The sequence below is a fragment of the Motacilla alba genome, chromosome 1 (genome assembly GCF_015832195.1).
Source record: "Motacilla alba alba isolate MOTALB_02 chromosome 1, Motacilla_alba_V1.0_pri, whole genome shotgun sequence".
Taxonomy (NCBI): Eukaryota; Metazoa; Chordata; class Aves; order Passeriformes; family Motacillidae; genus Motacilla; species Motacilla alba.
The window spans coordinates 37,649,247-37,664,698 of record NC_052016.1 but is presented as its reverse complement, the minus strand read 5'-3'; the positions used below and the strand labels follow the sequence as shown (position 1 = coordinate 37,664,698).

The window sequence follows — 15,452 nt, the reverse complement described above, 5'->3', positions numbered from 1 at the left end:
TCAGCTTTATATTAGCTTTTGAGCTACTGAAGCTTTACTTCCATGAGAAAAAAAAAAGTTAATCTGTGAGCTTTGCTGCACAAAAATTTCTATTTCCTTATACCAGAACATTCTTTGGAGTCTTGTGTTAAGGCAGAGATGTTGAGCTTAGCTGGTAATGTGGGCCATGACTTGAAGTAATGATGCAAAGACCCACTCAGTGCATTTTTATCTCTTATTAGGAAGATTGCTGCTTATGATGAAGAAATTCAACATCTCTATGAGGAAATGGAACAGCAAATCAAAAAGGAGAAGGAGCAGTTTCTCTTGAAAGTGAGTGTCTCTGTTATAGTGGCCATGGATTCTGCTCCCCCTTTCAGTGGTTTTAAACTCATTCTGGGTGTGAAATTAATGCCCACAAAATGTGTTTCACAACAAAGGAAGAAAAAGCATCTTTTACCTCGCAGCTACTTTTGTGTTGCAGCTTCAAACTTTTTGTCTCTGCAGCTGCAAGCTAAGTGACTTATTGGATGGAGGAGCTGTGATGTCCTGTGCTCAGTGGCTGTCATGCAGCACAGCTGGCATTCTTTTGAAAGTCACTTGAACTACAAACATTGTATTATTGGTGCTGCTCTAGGTCCAGCTTCTGGTCACAATCAGGAAAAACACTCTGTGAGGTTGTTCAGAGCAGCATCAATCCTGTTAAATTCTGCAGTCTCTGATTTTTGGGAGTGGATAACAATGAGAAATGAATCAAATGATGATAATTTGTGGAACAACCACAGGTTATTTGCAAAATAAACACAGGGCGGAATCTTTGGTCACTGCTATGGTACTTACAAAACACCTGAAGATGAATTCCCTTTTCTTGGGAAGTCATCTTTAAATCTCCTCTCTGTGTCTATAGTCTTTTCTTTGGATTTTTCTCTCCTGCTTTTTCTTGTAAAATTAGGAAAGTAACAAGGACTTCCAGCATGCTCCAGGAAAGAGTCACCTTAGAATCTTGTAGGTGGGAAGGTGATGCCTTACTTCCTAGCTAGATCAGGGTGCTCAGGAACTTGGCCAATTATGTTTTGAGTATTAAAATATTGGAGGTTCCATAACTGCTTTGGGTGCCCTGGGACAGTCAGTCATGAGCTACTGGCTCATCCCTTTTTGTTGTCTTGGCATCAGTCATATAAATGAAACAAATACAGGGTTTCAGCAATACGTGATAGAAATAGTTGCCAAAAATAGTGATTATTGCCTCCATTCTCAATCAAGTATGTGTAAATATATCTAGACAATATAATCAAATATATCTTAAACTTCCTTTTGTGATGCAAATATATCAAGTATTTTTTGTTCCCTGGCAACCAAAATAAAATAAAAGAAAAATAAAGAGAAAAAGGAAAAAAAGTGCCTTATCAGCTGTTTAAGGAATTGCTCTTTTCACTTGCCTTACTGGGTTGTGAACCTGACTCAAATTTTCAAGTTTTTTTTCCATTCCAAGCTCAGAGCAGTTTTTAGTGATGGATGAAACGAAACCTTTAAATAAAGTTTGTCTGCCAGCTGAAGGATAAAAAGTATTTGCAACTTTGCCTGACAGCACTTTTGTGGAACAAATAGTTTATATGCTCTTAATAGTCCACAACTGAAGTGGTACTGAAAACCCCCAAACAACAAAGACTTTTCCAAAAGCAATGATTGTTGGATCTCCTAATTGGTTGTATATTTGAGGTTAAGCCATTTCTTTCAGGCTTTTTCATGAAAGCTTCCCACTCAAGCTATTTACAGTTTAGTCAGCAGTCACACTAAGGGCTGCCAGACACTCATGAAGTATTGTTTCTTTGCATGACTAATTTGAGATCTGGATAGATCTGACTGTTAAATTCTTTCTCTAATGCAAAGTCTTACAAAGACTTTACAGCCTGGAGAGATGCATTGATGCCATATAAAGGGGTAATTATTGTGGCTTGAATGAAGAGCAGCTCTTGAAGAATACATTTAAAGAAATTGGTAAGATGCAAATAAGTACAAATTGTAGCTATTTACAATACTTAATACCCTGCTGACTGAATATTACACAAAGGGGGCAGTTAGTCTGTTTTTTCACTTGCATGTATATTCTTCCCCAGAAAGAGCCAGTTATCATGCATTTCATTACCCCATTACATGTACTGCTTAAGGGAAAACACTTGTAAGAACCACTGCTGTCATGAGGGAATTTTTATTTTTGTTTAGAGGCATTTTCCTTGGGCCCTTAGAGAGTAGAAGCCTGTTTTTGGAGAAACAGGGCAGATTCTCAACTGATACAAACTTCTGGAACCTGATTTTACTCAGGAGAGAGCTGACAATTTTTCTCAGCTGAGGAGTGTCAGGAGTAATCCCAAATGTGACTGGAAGTTCCCAGTGACTGCAGGATGCTTAGATAGTGGACAGGTTAATATAATATTGCTAAGTGAAAGGCAGAGCTTGAAGCCCCAGTTGCTTGTTTATACCAGTGGAACATACATGAAAAATTGCTGTTAGTGATGGATTTGAAGCGTGGCAGTTGCTGTTTTTTCACATCAGCCTGAGTTGCTGTGGCTGGAAACGAGAGGATATATTCTAGCTGCATTGATCTAGACTGGCTCAGCTCCTCAGCCTCTTGCCTGAGACGTCTGCCTCCACTTTGTAGACTCAAGACCTACTCATGTGCAATCAGCACGTTCTGTACCAACCACAGCCATGGAAGCTGCTGGACTGCAGCATTTTAGAGATTCATGAGTGATACCATCCCTAAATGGAAAACTACCCGTGTCTTGTGATGTTCACTATGGAAAGCTTAATTCCTGACTCATTATTTCTCCTCCTGTGATGCAATTGTGCTGTTCTGTTAATCCATTTCCTCTTGGAATTTTGCAGGACACAGAGAGGTTTCAATCCCACAGTCAAGAGCTGGAGCGCAAGCTGCTGTCAAAAGAACAAGAACTGGAACAGTTGGTTCAAAAACAGAAAAGGGTACTAACTGATATCCTTTGGAGTTAAAAAATAGATAGCTCTTATTTGCTCGTATGATTTTCTTTAGGTACTATTTTAGGTTCCAAAACTGCAAGTTTTGCAAGTTTGCAAGAACCACTGTGATGTGGTTCTGCCAAATTGTGACCTTCTGTTGTTTTTGTGTCATATGCTTAGGAAAAATGTTAACGTCTATTTCTAAAGTACTTCTCCTTTTATGTGGTAAAATGGAGAATAAAATAATGCTTTGCATATTCTCCCCAGGTACTAGGTTAATTTTTATGAAAATGTAGCATAATTCCACTGCCTTCAGTCTTCTAGGAACTGGCTTAACGCACAGACAGCTTGAGAGCAGAGAACAATGATTTGGCTCTTCTAGTGCACACCTCTGCTTAAAGCCTGTACCAGCCACTCATTTACTTGTTTTGGACTGATTCAGCACTATGAACTCAAAATGCTCCCTCCTGAACAACTTGCTCCTGATATATCTCTGTGATAACAGTTTTATAGCAGTGCATGTTTCCCTTGCATTGGTAACAGCTTGTCAAGTTCCCATAATAAAACCTGAGGTGTTTTGCTTCTAAAATGCATGGCCTGCTTGGGGGAGCAGAGAACTTGCTGTAAAGTGGCTCCAAGGTCATTGCAGGAAAGACTAGCAATAGGGAAAGGAGGTAGCACTGGAATTTAAAGGGCTGAAATGGAATGCTGTAAACACAATTCCCTCTGTAGAATATGAATTTGTGGACAAAAAGAAGAAAGTTTTTCACAATTAGAACCATCAGCTGTTGCAATAAACTTCCTGGGGAAGTGGTTGATTCCCCAACATTTGACACTAAAGATTTAGCTGGGCAGGATGCTGGGTCATCTTGGCTAAACTGTATTTTTGCCAAAAAAGGTTGGAGCAGATGAACCTTGAGTTACCCTTCCAACCTGGTACTCTGTTATTCTGTGAAGTTTAGCTGATAAGAATGCAGGACTGAACTAAAAGCCTAATGTTAATTACCTTTGTCCAGTACCACTATGAATCAGAATATATGTGGTTTTATGTAGGTTCTTTACCACATTGCAGCACTATAATGTAATAGTATATACTTTGAAGAGACCAGTGGGTTCATACAGATCAGGCATTTTTAGTCTGAAACTAACTGCGAAAGTATAAGAAATTACTTATTCTAATTTTCTAATGATTATGTTCAATATTTTCCTTTGTTTGTTTGTTTTTGCTTTAAAGCTCTGTTAAAACTTGGTTGTCAACGAGTAATTCTGGAAAAAACTTTTTTTTTCAAGTATGTGTTTTCTAAATTTGGGATAAACCCACAGAAGCTATTCAAAGGCTTTCATTCAATTTTAAGCCTGGTATAATCAATCAATATAGGCAACAATACCAGGAAGTCTTATCTTATGATTGTTGTCTACATTGCCATTGTCTAGTACTACCTATCTTGGAGAACATGAAACAATGTCTGTGCTATTTTTATTAGTATTGGTTTTTTATCTGATTTTTGTTTTCCATTTCTATTCGCTGCATTGCTTATTATTAATAAAATTGCTGTGTTGGTTTTTTTTTAATTTATTTTGTAATTTCTAGTATTTAGTATTTCCCCTCTCCATTATGAATTTGCATGAATCACAGCAAGGGTGCTTTTGAAAGTCAGGCTCTTCATACACCATAAAGATTAAACTATCCTATTTTGGTTTTGTGGAAAGGAAGCTGTGTTGGACAAATGAAATTCACTATTTCTAATGCTGAGATGACATAATTTCATTTACATGATTGATGACAACTGAAACTTTTGTCATTCAACCAGCTGATTGGCCCATTGTTAATCTGATATGCAGTATTTGATTTTTTTTTTTTCTGGTATATCAACCTAGCCTATTTATTTGAGTGCTTTACTCAGTGTAGCTAGAGGCCCTGTTTTCTACATATATTTTTCTGATTTCTATTGATCCTCTCAGAAAGTGACTCTCATCTTTACTCAGATCTATTTTTATTGTACTATGTCTCTAATACTATGGTATTACTTTTCATTCGCTGAGGTACCCATGTGTGGTGTCTAATGTTTGCCTTATCTGGAGATCTCTTTCACTTTTTCCTCCTCCTCTGGCATGGAAATATACTTTGATAATTAAATCTCTTCTTGCAGACAGTAAAGGTAGCTTGATTTAATTATGACTTCTATGCTTGGTTTTATGAGAACCTATTGGCCCACAAGGGAGCAACACAAATGCTTTTTTCCAAACTTCATAAGTCTTTTTTTTCTAAATTTAAAATACAGGGGTTTTTTTGTGTTGGAAATCATTAAGAAAAATATGAAAGGAAGCTTTCAAACCAGATGAGCTCTGTGTTGTTTCCTCTGACATAGCCAGAGGTATTTTTCCTTGTGAAGCCTGGCTGACTGGCATTGTTCCTCAAGGGATGTCAGTTGGAGCATCTCAGGAGGAGGCATTGGGGACAGAGGATATCCAGCATAACCTCTAGGGCACAGGCTCTTGTGTGAGAGAAGAAAGCAGGTGTGGACCAGGGTGAAATGCAGGGGAGTTACTGGACTTCTCACATAAAATGCTGGGTTCTGTGCTGATAGCAACCACTGAAGAGCACGATGTTGGAATTGGGAATGAGATACATGAAAACATGGATCAGTAGCACTCAAGTGCTTATAACTGCCTTATGGCACTGTATAAATTTTGCATGTTTCACATGCTGCTGAAATAAATAGGGAGAAAAGAAATATAAAAACTACAGAAAGTATGCTGAGCTAAGAACAAGGAAATGCATGGAGGGTGCTCAATGTGTGTGTCTTTCGGGGACACCAATAAATGTCTTCAGCGACAGCTCATTTGCATTTGATAATCCCGGTTCTTTATTCAACTTAAACTTGATTTTCCTCTCATCTTTGTCAAAAAAAAGAGAATATGCACCATCAACTACCGTGTCTGTGCTTGACCTATGGAATGGGTTAATTCTCTCTGCTACTTAGATTTTCTTAAACATGTTTATGGGCCATGAGTCTTTTCCTCAGCAGTTTACATCTACCAGATGAACATAGAAGCCAATTAGCAACTCCAATAAGCAGCTAGAAGCTATAGAATCTATGCCATTCTACTACCAGCTGAGCATTCCCCTAGTGAGTTATTTCTCTGATTGAGAGCTGTTTCGATGAATGCTGTAAAGGTAGTGTTTGGCATTTCTCAAAGGATTGTACCCTCAAAGGGTAAAGTGGAAGAAGAGAGCTTTGTATTGCTGTGAAACAATCCTTTCTCCTCTTGTTGAGCTCTGGGTTTTAGACATTATATTATCATTTTTCTGACAAGAGTGAGCACCAGGATTTATAGCAAGTATTTCTGACGTCACTGTAGGTGATTCTGGGAGCTGATGTTGGCTACTATTGCAGTCACTTTTCCAGAACAGTCTCTGTGTAAGTTTTCAGATGGCCATACTGTTCTCTAAGTGGGGTTTTTGTCTGCAGCTTTTTGCAGCTTAGATTTTTGAAAGTTCATCTTTGTGTAGTCACTTTTTGCTTCTCCCAAAGCCACTCCTCTGGATGAGTCTTGTCTTAAGTACCTGAAGCAGCTGATCTTTTACTTAGGATAGATAACTTTGTTGTGTTGAGGAGTGGAAGCAATATTCAGGGACTGATGTAATCTATCCATGTAAGCCAACCTTGTTCAGCAGTAATCTAATGCCCAGCCAGTGTTCTATGGGAAATGTGAGCCTGCTGAGGCTACAGTTCAGCAAATACATTAAGCTGCTGCTGCTGCCAAGTGTTCCCACTCTACACGTGTTCCTGACTTCTTACAGTCCAGGCTATATGCTTTCTGCATTTATTTTTAACCTGGGCCTTGTTGAAAACCAAGGCTGCAACAACAGCAGTGTTCTAGGGTAGGAACTGACTGGAAGAGCAGGGTGAGGACAGATTTTGGTTGGGTGAGCTCTGCTTGTTGGGATGGCCAAAATGAGAGTTCAAACATTATTATGTCTCAGATCCAGAAGACTGAAATGGTTATCATTGTAATGTTGCAAGTATGTTTTACATCCCTTAAAATGAAAAAAAAAAAATCAAATAAAACTTTTGTATTTTAAGGTCAGCAATGCTTTCCCTAATACAAAGTTTTGCTCTGCTGTCTAAATTTGCTCAGTTAGCCAGGGATAAGCAGGTACAACTTCTTTATGTACCAGAAGCCACTATCATCTGCTGTTGCTTGTTTTACAGAGAAGTTGTATCTTTCCTTTGATGTACATTGGAGAGGGAATATAAAACTGAATAAAAAGGCTCTAATTCACACTTCTTGGCAGATCTGTCTGAGGTGGCAAAAAGGTCACTGCTTGTTCATATTGCTGGGGATGGGAAGGTTTATCAGCTATCAGATTTAAATCTAACAGTTTTTAGGTAGATATCTGAATCACTCTGTGTAGGCCTGGTCTTTGTGGAAAATGGTCTAAAATAGCAGTTGTGAATATCAGCTTAATGCTGCTAATCTGCTCTGTAGCACCTTTTTTATGGTTTGTACTGATGTGTTCTTGAACTGGTTTAAATTCAGTCATAGAATGGAATAGCTTTGTTTTTGTGTAATAATTATGTCTGTATAAAGGGCAGTGGAAGAGCACCATGTGTGTTTTATTCATTTTTTTGCTTTGATGGAAATAGCTCCCTGCTCAGCTCGTCTCTAAGAGCCAAACTGAAATCCTCAAAACCAAGATGCCTCAGTCAGCTGTAATGCTTTCTGTTCTCTTTTCTTCCACCCCAGTTAGAGCATCAGTGTACACAACTCCTCAGTGGCAAAGAAGAAACCAAAGTAGAGAACACCAAGCTGAAGCTGACTAACCAGGAGCTGCTGAGAGACCTGGAGAGAACATCCCGTGAGCTGAGCCTGGCTCAACAGCAGCTACAGGTGCTTCAGGAGGAGGCATCAAGGCTCCATGAGGAGAAGGAAATGTAAGTGTCCAGCTGCAGCAGTTCTCATGCACTTGCTTGGTATGCCAGTGAGCCCCCTAAGGGTACCCAGTGCTGTGATTTAAGTTTGTGTCAAAAGCAGAAACCATCTGCCAAGCCGAGTGCAGTTCTAGCTGCTTTCCCCCAAGTAACTCAGCATGTTTTCTGTGGCATATCTGGCTTCTATGGAATCTTTTGCTAATTTTGTGTTCAAAATGTCAGTGTTCTCCCCACTGCCATTAGTTGAGGGTATTTGGAATTAAAAATCAATGTAGTGTCTTAGTTTTGAGATACCAATGGAATTCCTTGTGGAAATGCCTTACAGTTGTAGCACATGATGCTTCATCCTCCTCAAAGCTGAGTCTATCTGAAACTTGCTTCTCAGAATGCACTCTGACTGAGATACCTAGGATCTTCTTTTTTTCCTTCATCAAAAGTAAGCCTAAAAAGGCCAGCAAGTTAAAATTTAGCTTATCCTCATTCCCACAAGGCTTTATGGCAATTCAGAACCATAATTTTGGGGTTTCCAGTTCAAATGTTGAAGGTTTCAGATTCTGACACCAAATTACCCCCCCAAAAAAAAATCAAGAAGAAATATTTACAGTTCATATTTTGAGGGATAATGACTTGTGACAGTTCAAGCTACCTGTCTTGCTCCAGCCTTCTGCACAAAGCAGAAGAATCACTACCCTGAGGCTGTAATTGGCAGAAATGTTCACTCAAGTCCATTTTAAAGAAAATGCTCAGGGATCCGTAGAAGCCTCTCATTGCCAGTGGAGAGCACATGAATGACAGATGGACCCAGCTATTGCAGCAATGAACTATATAATTCAGAGCTGTTGCTGGTTGACATATTTCAGGATAGAGCAGAACATTAGTTCAAATGTCACATTCTTTTTCTCTTAAGCTTTGTGCCAAGCTCTATTAAGTTATCACTTCTTTGATTTTTCTTGAGGGTAAAAATAATGAACTTTGTTGATAAATTAGTGTTAAGGAATGGCCACCATGATTAGAATTTTTAGGTTTGCATGTTTGATGTGTGTTTTGGAAGTAGACAGTAGAAATACTCCTCCTCAAGGTGGTTTGTTTCCTCTTTGAGGCCTCTCTTTTCAGATCCAGAGCAAAGACTATGGAATGATCTGATTTAAAAGCTTCAAAGGATATCTGCCCAGTGGTCAGACTGCTGAATAATACTACTGCACTTACAAAGCACTTTGGATTTAATAGTGGTTTATGGAATTAGAGCTCAGCCCTACTCAACTGCACCTGCAGTGTTGCTTTAAACATCTGTGTCAGTCTGGTAAGACCTGAGCTGCTAAAGCAGGTGTAATGTTCAGACAGTGCACAGGAAGAACTTGGGGCTTCACTGAAAGACAAAAAAAACCATTAAAGGCCAGACACCGAATCATGTTAAATCAAAGTAAATGGTGTTAAAATGGCTGCATAAGTGTCAGGAATTGGAAAGAAATCGTGGGGATTGTAGACGTGAGAGCCTGACATATGGTTCCTGCAGCAGGGTAAGCTCTAATTCTGGATAAAATGTCACCTGTTTTTTAGTGGCCATAATTGAGAAGTATTTTAGCAGTGTATCTGCTCTGAATGCTCCAGGTGTCAGTATCAACATGTATTAAGCTCTCTGGATGAAGAAATTAAAAAGCAATATTTTTTGAAAAAAGAACCTCTACTCCTTCCTCTGCTAACTCATACTGCTGTGCTACTGTGGGCCTTATACTGAATAAACTTCTTTAAAATATTAACCATTCATGCAGAATAGAATCTACAAGTTTGAAGAAGCTGAGGTCTCAAATGTAGATACTCCTAGGGGGAAGCATTTTAGCAGTGTTCCTACTGTGGTTAGAACAATTTCTAATTTTTTTTTTTTTTTCAGGGAGGTGTACCGGGTGACAGAAACCTTACAGAGAGAGAAGTCAGGACTTTTGAAGCAGCTGGATTTTTTAAGGTAATGTTGATCTTCCAAAAACCTCTTATATAATGCTAAAGAGGTCCATTAAAGGATGAAATTATGTTGAGATATGTAGTGAGTGTAGGTGTCAAGGTGTTGACAGTGGGGTGCCACAGGGCAGCCTGTGTGCCTGAGAGAAGCCAGGGCTGCCCTGTGAGAATGGACACAGCATGGGGAACAGTGGAGACCCACAGGCCCATGTGCTTCTGGGAAAACCTCAGTAAGAAAGGATGGAAAACAATGCAGAAGTTGGGAGAGAGGAGAGAAAAAAAAGTGTGAGAAAAGCCCTTCAGACACCAAGGTCAGTGAAGGAGGGGTAGAAGGTGCTCCAGGCACTGCTGGAGCAGAGTCCCTTGTAGCCTGTGCAGAGTCCACACAAGAGCAGGCTCCTGGCAGGAGCTTGGTCCATGGAGAGGAGCCCATGCAGGGCAGGTTTTCTGGCAGGAATTGTGGCCCATGGAGGACCCATGCTGGAGCAGTCCATTCCTGAAGAATTATTCCCCATGGAAAGGATCTGTGCTGGAGTTTGTGAAGGACTGTAACCTGTTTGAGGGAACTCACACTGGAGCGAGAAAACTATGAGGAGGAAGGAGCTGCAGAGAGAATTATTGTTATGGAATGACCACAAGCCCAACTATTCCCCACTCCCTTGTGCCACGCAGGATTGGTTAAGGAGGTAGAAGAGCTGAGGGTGTAGGAGTGAAGTTGAGCCTTAGAAGAAAGGTGATTTTAGTTTTGTTTTTATTTCTCACCATCCTACAGTTGAGTATTTCATCTGTAATGGGTAGCTGGTAAGTAACCTTATTGTTTTTATCTTGTCCCACAAGCTTTTCCATGTTATTATCTTCCCTTGTGTTGAGGAGGGAGAGTGAGAGTGGCTGGGTGTACATCTGGCAGCCAGTCAATGTCAACTGCCACAGGATAATGACACAAAAATAGCAAAAATGGTTACAAAAGACTCTTATAGGGTTGGTTCTTGCATAGAGTAGAGGGCAGCACACCTGGAAGATATGCTTCATTTTGAAAATTCAGTACTGTAGGACAATCTCCTTTCCAAAAATCAAATGTAAAACGGAGCAGCACTGAACAGCTCTAAGCTGATTCTGAGATAGAAGCCTGGCTCCAGGAGCTTGCTGAAAGGCTCTGTTGCTTCTCAAGTGCTGGGAGTTGAGCCAAAATGAGGATTATTTCCCCAAAATATTTGTAAAATGACTCCAAAATGTACATAGCTAACATTCCTTTATTGATAGACTTTAAGTTTGGAGCTGTGTTCAGCTACCTGTAGCCCTCTTTTCAACGTGAAGCAATGTTGGGTTTTGTTTTCTCAATGGTCAGCATGGGCTGTAGGTTGCACCTGCCTCTAGGCCTCCATTGGCTGCATTTCCTTCAGGAGACCTCATTTTGAAGTTGCCTAAAAATTTCACAGGCTTGAGGAAAGGCTCTTATTTTGCAGCATGTTTTTTCCATAGGCCACTCTGTCATCTTGTCTGCTGCAAGTTTTGGGGAAATAGATAGAAATATCTGGCAACAGAGGTTTTTTTCATTCACCCTGGCTGCTCAGTCTCTCCTGTGGCCAGCCAGCAACAGATGGAGACAATAGATGATGTACTAAGCAGGTGTGCTGTCAGATCTGATCAGAGCTTGCTGATTGCCTGGAGTATCTGTTTCTTGACACTTTCATTGTTTCTGCACAAAGGATGGAAGATGGATGTTTTCCTAGGGTGACGTTTCTGTGGCAGCCGCAATTGCCACAATAACTGGCTTTCACAGCTGTCAGCAGATGAACAAGAGATGTGTTCATTGCACCCTCTCCACATTAAGAGGTCATCTTTACTGTGAAAATCATTAAACATTCTAATTTACGGTATGTGAAGGCATATTGACCACAACTGATTTCTATGTGTTAAGGCATTTGTTTAGATAAAATACAGAAGAGATCCAGATCCCATCTAGCTTTAATCAACATAGCCCTGCTGGAGAATCAATAGCCCAGACAAGGAACTGGCCGAGGTGAGAATATAAATAAAGGATGATGAAAAGTTTGCACTGCCAACTGCCCAATCTGTCTGTTAGTGAGGTGTAGAAAAGTCAGCAGTTCAAGCACTTGGCTTCAGTGTTTCTTTTGTTTGTGTTTTCTTTGCAGAGAGAGGAACAAACATCTCAAGGATGAACGTGACATATTTTTGCAGGTAACCAACTATTATTTTCAAACCCAATGTTGAGCAGACACATGTGAGAACAGTTTCAAAAGAAGGGGAACAGAAGGCTGTACAGGAGATGAACTTTCCTGCCCCTTAAATCTTACCCTGTTCTTAATTTGTATTGTCTTCTTTTCACATTTGAAAATAAGGGGTTTTTTTAAATTTGCTAAACGATTTTAAGAGCTACATGTTGGGAATTATAAAGTGGGAACTATCTGAAGAGAGATGAATGTGTTTTGGAAGAAACAAAGGATGCAATCATGAAAGGATGAAATAACCTAAAAATTGAACAATTAAATGTGTTAATTTTCCCCGTCAAGAGTCGGTAATATCCTGACACATTTATACTACAGTACAATAACTGGTGTACCTGAATCAGTACCTGAGTACCTCAGTACCTGAGACAGGGGTAAGAGCAGATCCTATTAACTTTTTAAGCAGCAGCAAAGAATGGACTCCTAAGATGTTCTAGAAGTACCCTGGTGTCAGGAGACTAAGGCCACTTAGTTTATATTTGATTGTGTTCTTAGTCCTACAAGGAGCTGCTTGTGTAAAAAAAATTACCCATTTACTATTTTTTTCATGACATTGTGCTGTTTTATTTACAAAGCAGATGCATTTTTGCAGGATCTGGAGTTCCCTGTTCTGATTGTTTATCAATTGAAATTGTGAAGCATTTATACCTCTAGGATTTTTTCTATATTTTTTTCTTTTGTTTTCATTGCATTATTTAAGTATTCGGAATGAGGGTAGTTAACCATAACAAACACCAGAAGCTAATCAGTAAGAAGTATTCTGTATTTCTGCAGAAATGCAAAACAACTGTTCCAAAAGCCAGCTGGAAGCAAAGATCAGGGTCTATCATTGGGAAATACATAGAGGGCAAGGTGCTGCCAAACAGGTAGGAACTTTTTTTCATGTGTTCCCTGTTTGAGTATGATGAGGTTTAGAGGAAGAAGATGTGGAATGCTTCCTTTCTGATACTTTTGAACTTTTAAAAGAGTGTATTTCTTAAGTGTCTGTCACTATAAGATTACTGTGCTCATTAAGAAATTTGAAAATGAAGAGCCAAATTTTAACATAAAACAAGTGTGCTGTCTGCTAAGGCAAGAGATTTCCCCTCTGTGACTGGCTGTAGGCTGGGAGACAAGAACTTGCCCACGAGCCTATGTTAATGTGGTACAATTCTGAGTCTCCACTTGGAATTTTTTTATCCATATTAAACAAACCCATGTCCATCCTATTGAGTAAAAAGAGAATCAGATTGCACATAGAAATGATCTCTCTTGGGGGTTTCTTTTATTCCTCCAGAACAGGAGTGAAGGTGGGAAAGGAAAAAATCACAGTAGAGAAGTTTACTTTAGCTCTTCTATGAGATTAGAATTGGTGTTAATCTATTATTTTCCATTTTGGTTCAGGTTTGTCCTCTAAATTATTAGCTTTCCCCATGATGCTTATAATTATCAATATATATATATATACACGGTATGATGAGCTGACTTTTCAGCAGACACTGGAATGACTCTCCTCTGCCTACTGTGACTAATCAAAAACATAGGAGATTAAATTCAGTTATTCAGATTAAATTCAGAATAAAATAGCAGGTCCATTATGTTTCTGTGATGTACTTTCTTCCTTCTCTGTCTAGCCATTCATTTGAAGAAGATGATATTTTCAGTAACTCAAAGAGAAGGAATTCTGCTGGACTGAATGGAGTTCTCTCTGAAGAGCCTGATGCTGGAGTCACTGGAGGAATGCCTAAAACGTCACATCTCCAAAGAATAATATCAATTGAAGAAGATCACCTACCCCAGCTTCTTGACAGGCTGGTTGATAAGCAGCTGAGCAGATGGACTGGAGAAGATGAAAATACTTTCGATACAGAAATGAGTAACAGATCCAGAGAGCAATCAATGGAACACTCATCATCATCTTCTAGAGAAGAGCCTGTAGGGAAGGAAACACTGTCAAATGTAAGAGGAAAAAGGAAATCTCACCTTGAGTAGAGTGTGAAGTTCTGGGCCCTATGATTTAAGGAGAATGTGAAGGTCCTTGGATACATCCAGAGGAGGGCCACAAAGCTGATGGGGGGTCTGGAAAGTGTGTCCTCTGAGGAGTGGCTGAGGGCTCTCGGTTTGTCCAGTTTGCAAAAATAGGCTGAGGGACAACTTCCTTACTCTCTGCAGCTTCCTGAGGAGGGGAAGGGGAGAGGGAGGTGCTGATCCCTTCTCCCTGGGATCCAGCAATAGCATGTGTGGGAATAGTTAAAAGCTACCTCAGGGGAGGTGCAGGCTTGACATTAGGAAGCATTTCTTTAGTAAGAGGGTGGTCAGACACAGGAATGGGCTTTCTAGGGAGGTGGTCCATGCCACAAGACTGTCAGTGTTTAAGATACTTTTTTGATAATGCCTTTCATAACATGCTTTAAGTTTTGGTTAGCCCTGAAGTGGTCAGGGAGTTGGACTAGGTCACTGTAGGTCCCATCCAACTGGAACACTGCTGTTCTATTCTATTCTGAAGGACCTTGGATGCCATGAAGTGGTGTCGTAGGTTGATGTGTCATTCCTAGAATCTAAAATTATTTGGTTATCTGTTTTTAAGTTGAAGCATGACATATTAAGCCATTGCATGAAGTGCTGAAGGTGCAAAGAAGGGAAACTCAACCTAAAGGGTGGTAACTGCAGACAGTGTGTGCATTGATTTACATTTGAAGGACTGTTTAGGGAAAGTGCAGTTAAGCCTTGTAACCGAGGATACAAGAAGATCCAGTTGAAGGCAGAAATTATCTCAAAAAAGAAGCATTTTTAAAAAAAAAAATTGGTTGTTTTGCTTTGGTTTTTTTTTTTTTTTTTTTTTTTGCCACAAGGTGATATTTCTCATATTCTGATACTTTTGAATCAGCTTTGGTAGCTGTTACATTATCTGAGAAATAATGGGAGGATTATAATGATTTTTTAATTATTATTGAAAATACTTTTACTTAGCAAATGGAAATCCTATATTTTTCCAGCTCTAGCTTGTATATGCGTGTTAGCAATGAATTCACCATTCAGTAATAATCCTTAAAACAGTATGCTGGAAGGTACATTTCTTTGGAGTCTAAAGTTCTTTTTGCACTGCTATTGCTTCAGAGCTAGCTGTGCTTATTTTCTAAATTTAGAATCATTGTTAAGGATTACTCATTTTTGAAGCACATATTAAAAAGATTAAAGTATAGGAAAAATTGGTTTGCTTGGTCATAATTATATGGTTCTTTTAGAAGAAGCAAGCATATCTTAAAAATTATGATAGAATTATGCCACGGTTACATAATAATTTCTAAGTGGTACCTTTTAATAAATCATTGAGGATACAGAAAAGAGCTTCATATTTTGAAATTGTTTAATTCAAAGTGCA

At 39.3% G+C, this 15,452-nt stretch overlaps 1 protein-coding gene across 2 annotated transcripts in view; it reads left to right on the top strand.

The window, feature by feature from the left end:
- Nucleotides 1-15,452, top strand: part of CRACR2A (calcium release activated channel regulator 2A) — a 56,495-nt gene that overhangs the window by 22,681 nt on the left and 18,362 nt on the right. For both annotated transcript variants that reach the window (XM_038132641.1, XM_038132630.1), the window contains exons 6-12: nucleotides 222-312; nucleotides 2,866-2,961; nucleotides 7,708-7,895; nucleotides 9,781-9,852; nucleotides 11,999-12,044; nucleotides 12,866-12,957; nucleotides 13,705-14,029. In XM_038132641.1, coding sequence (XP_037988569.1) covers nucleotides 222-312; nucleotides 2,866-2,961; nucleotides 7,708-7,895; nucleotides 9,781-9,852; nucleotides 11,999-12,044; nucleotides 12,866-12,957; nucleotides 13,705-14,029 — 910 coding nt within the window. The remainder of the gene's footprint in view (nucleotides 1-221; nucleotides 313-2,865; nucleotides 2,962-7,707; nucleotides 7,896-9,780; nucleotides 9,853-11,998; nucleotides 12,045-12,865; nucleotides 12,958-13,704; nucleotides 14,030-15,452) is intronic.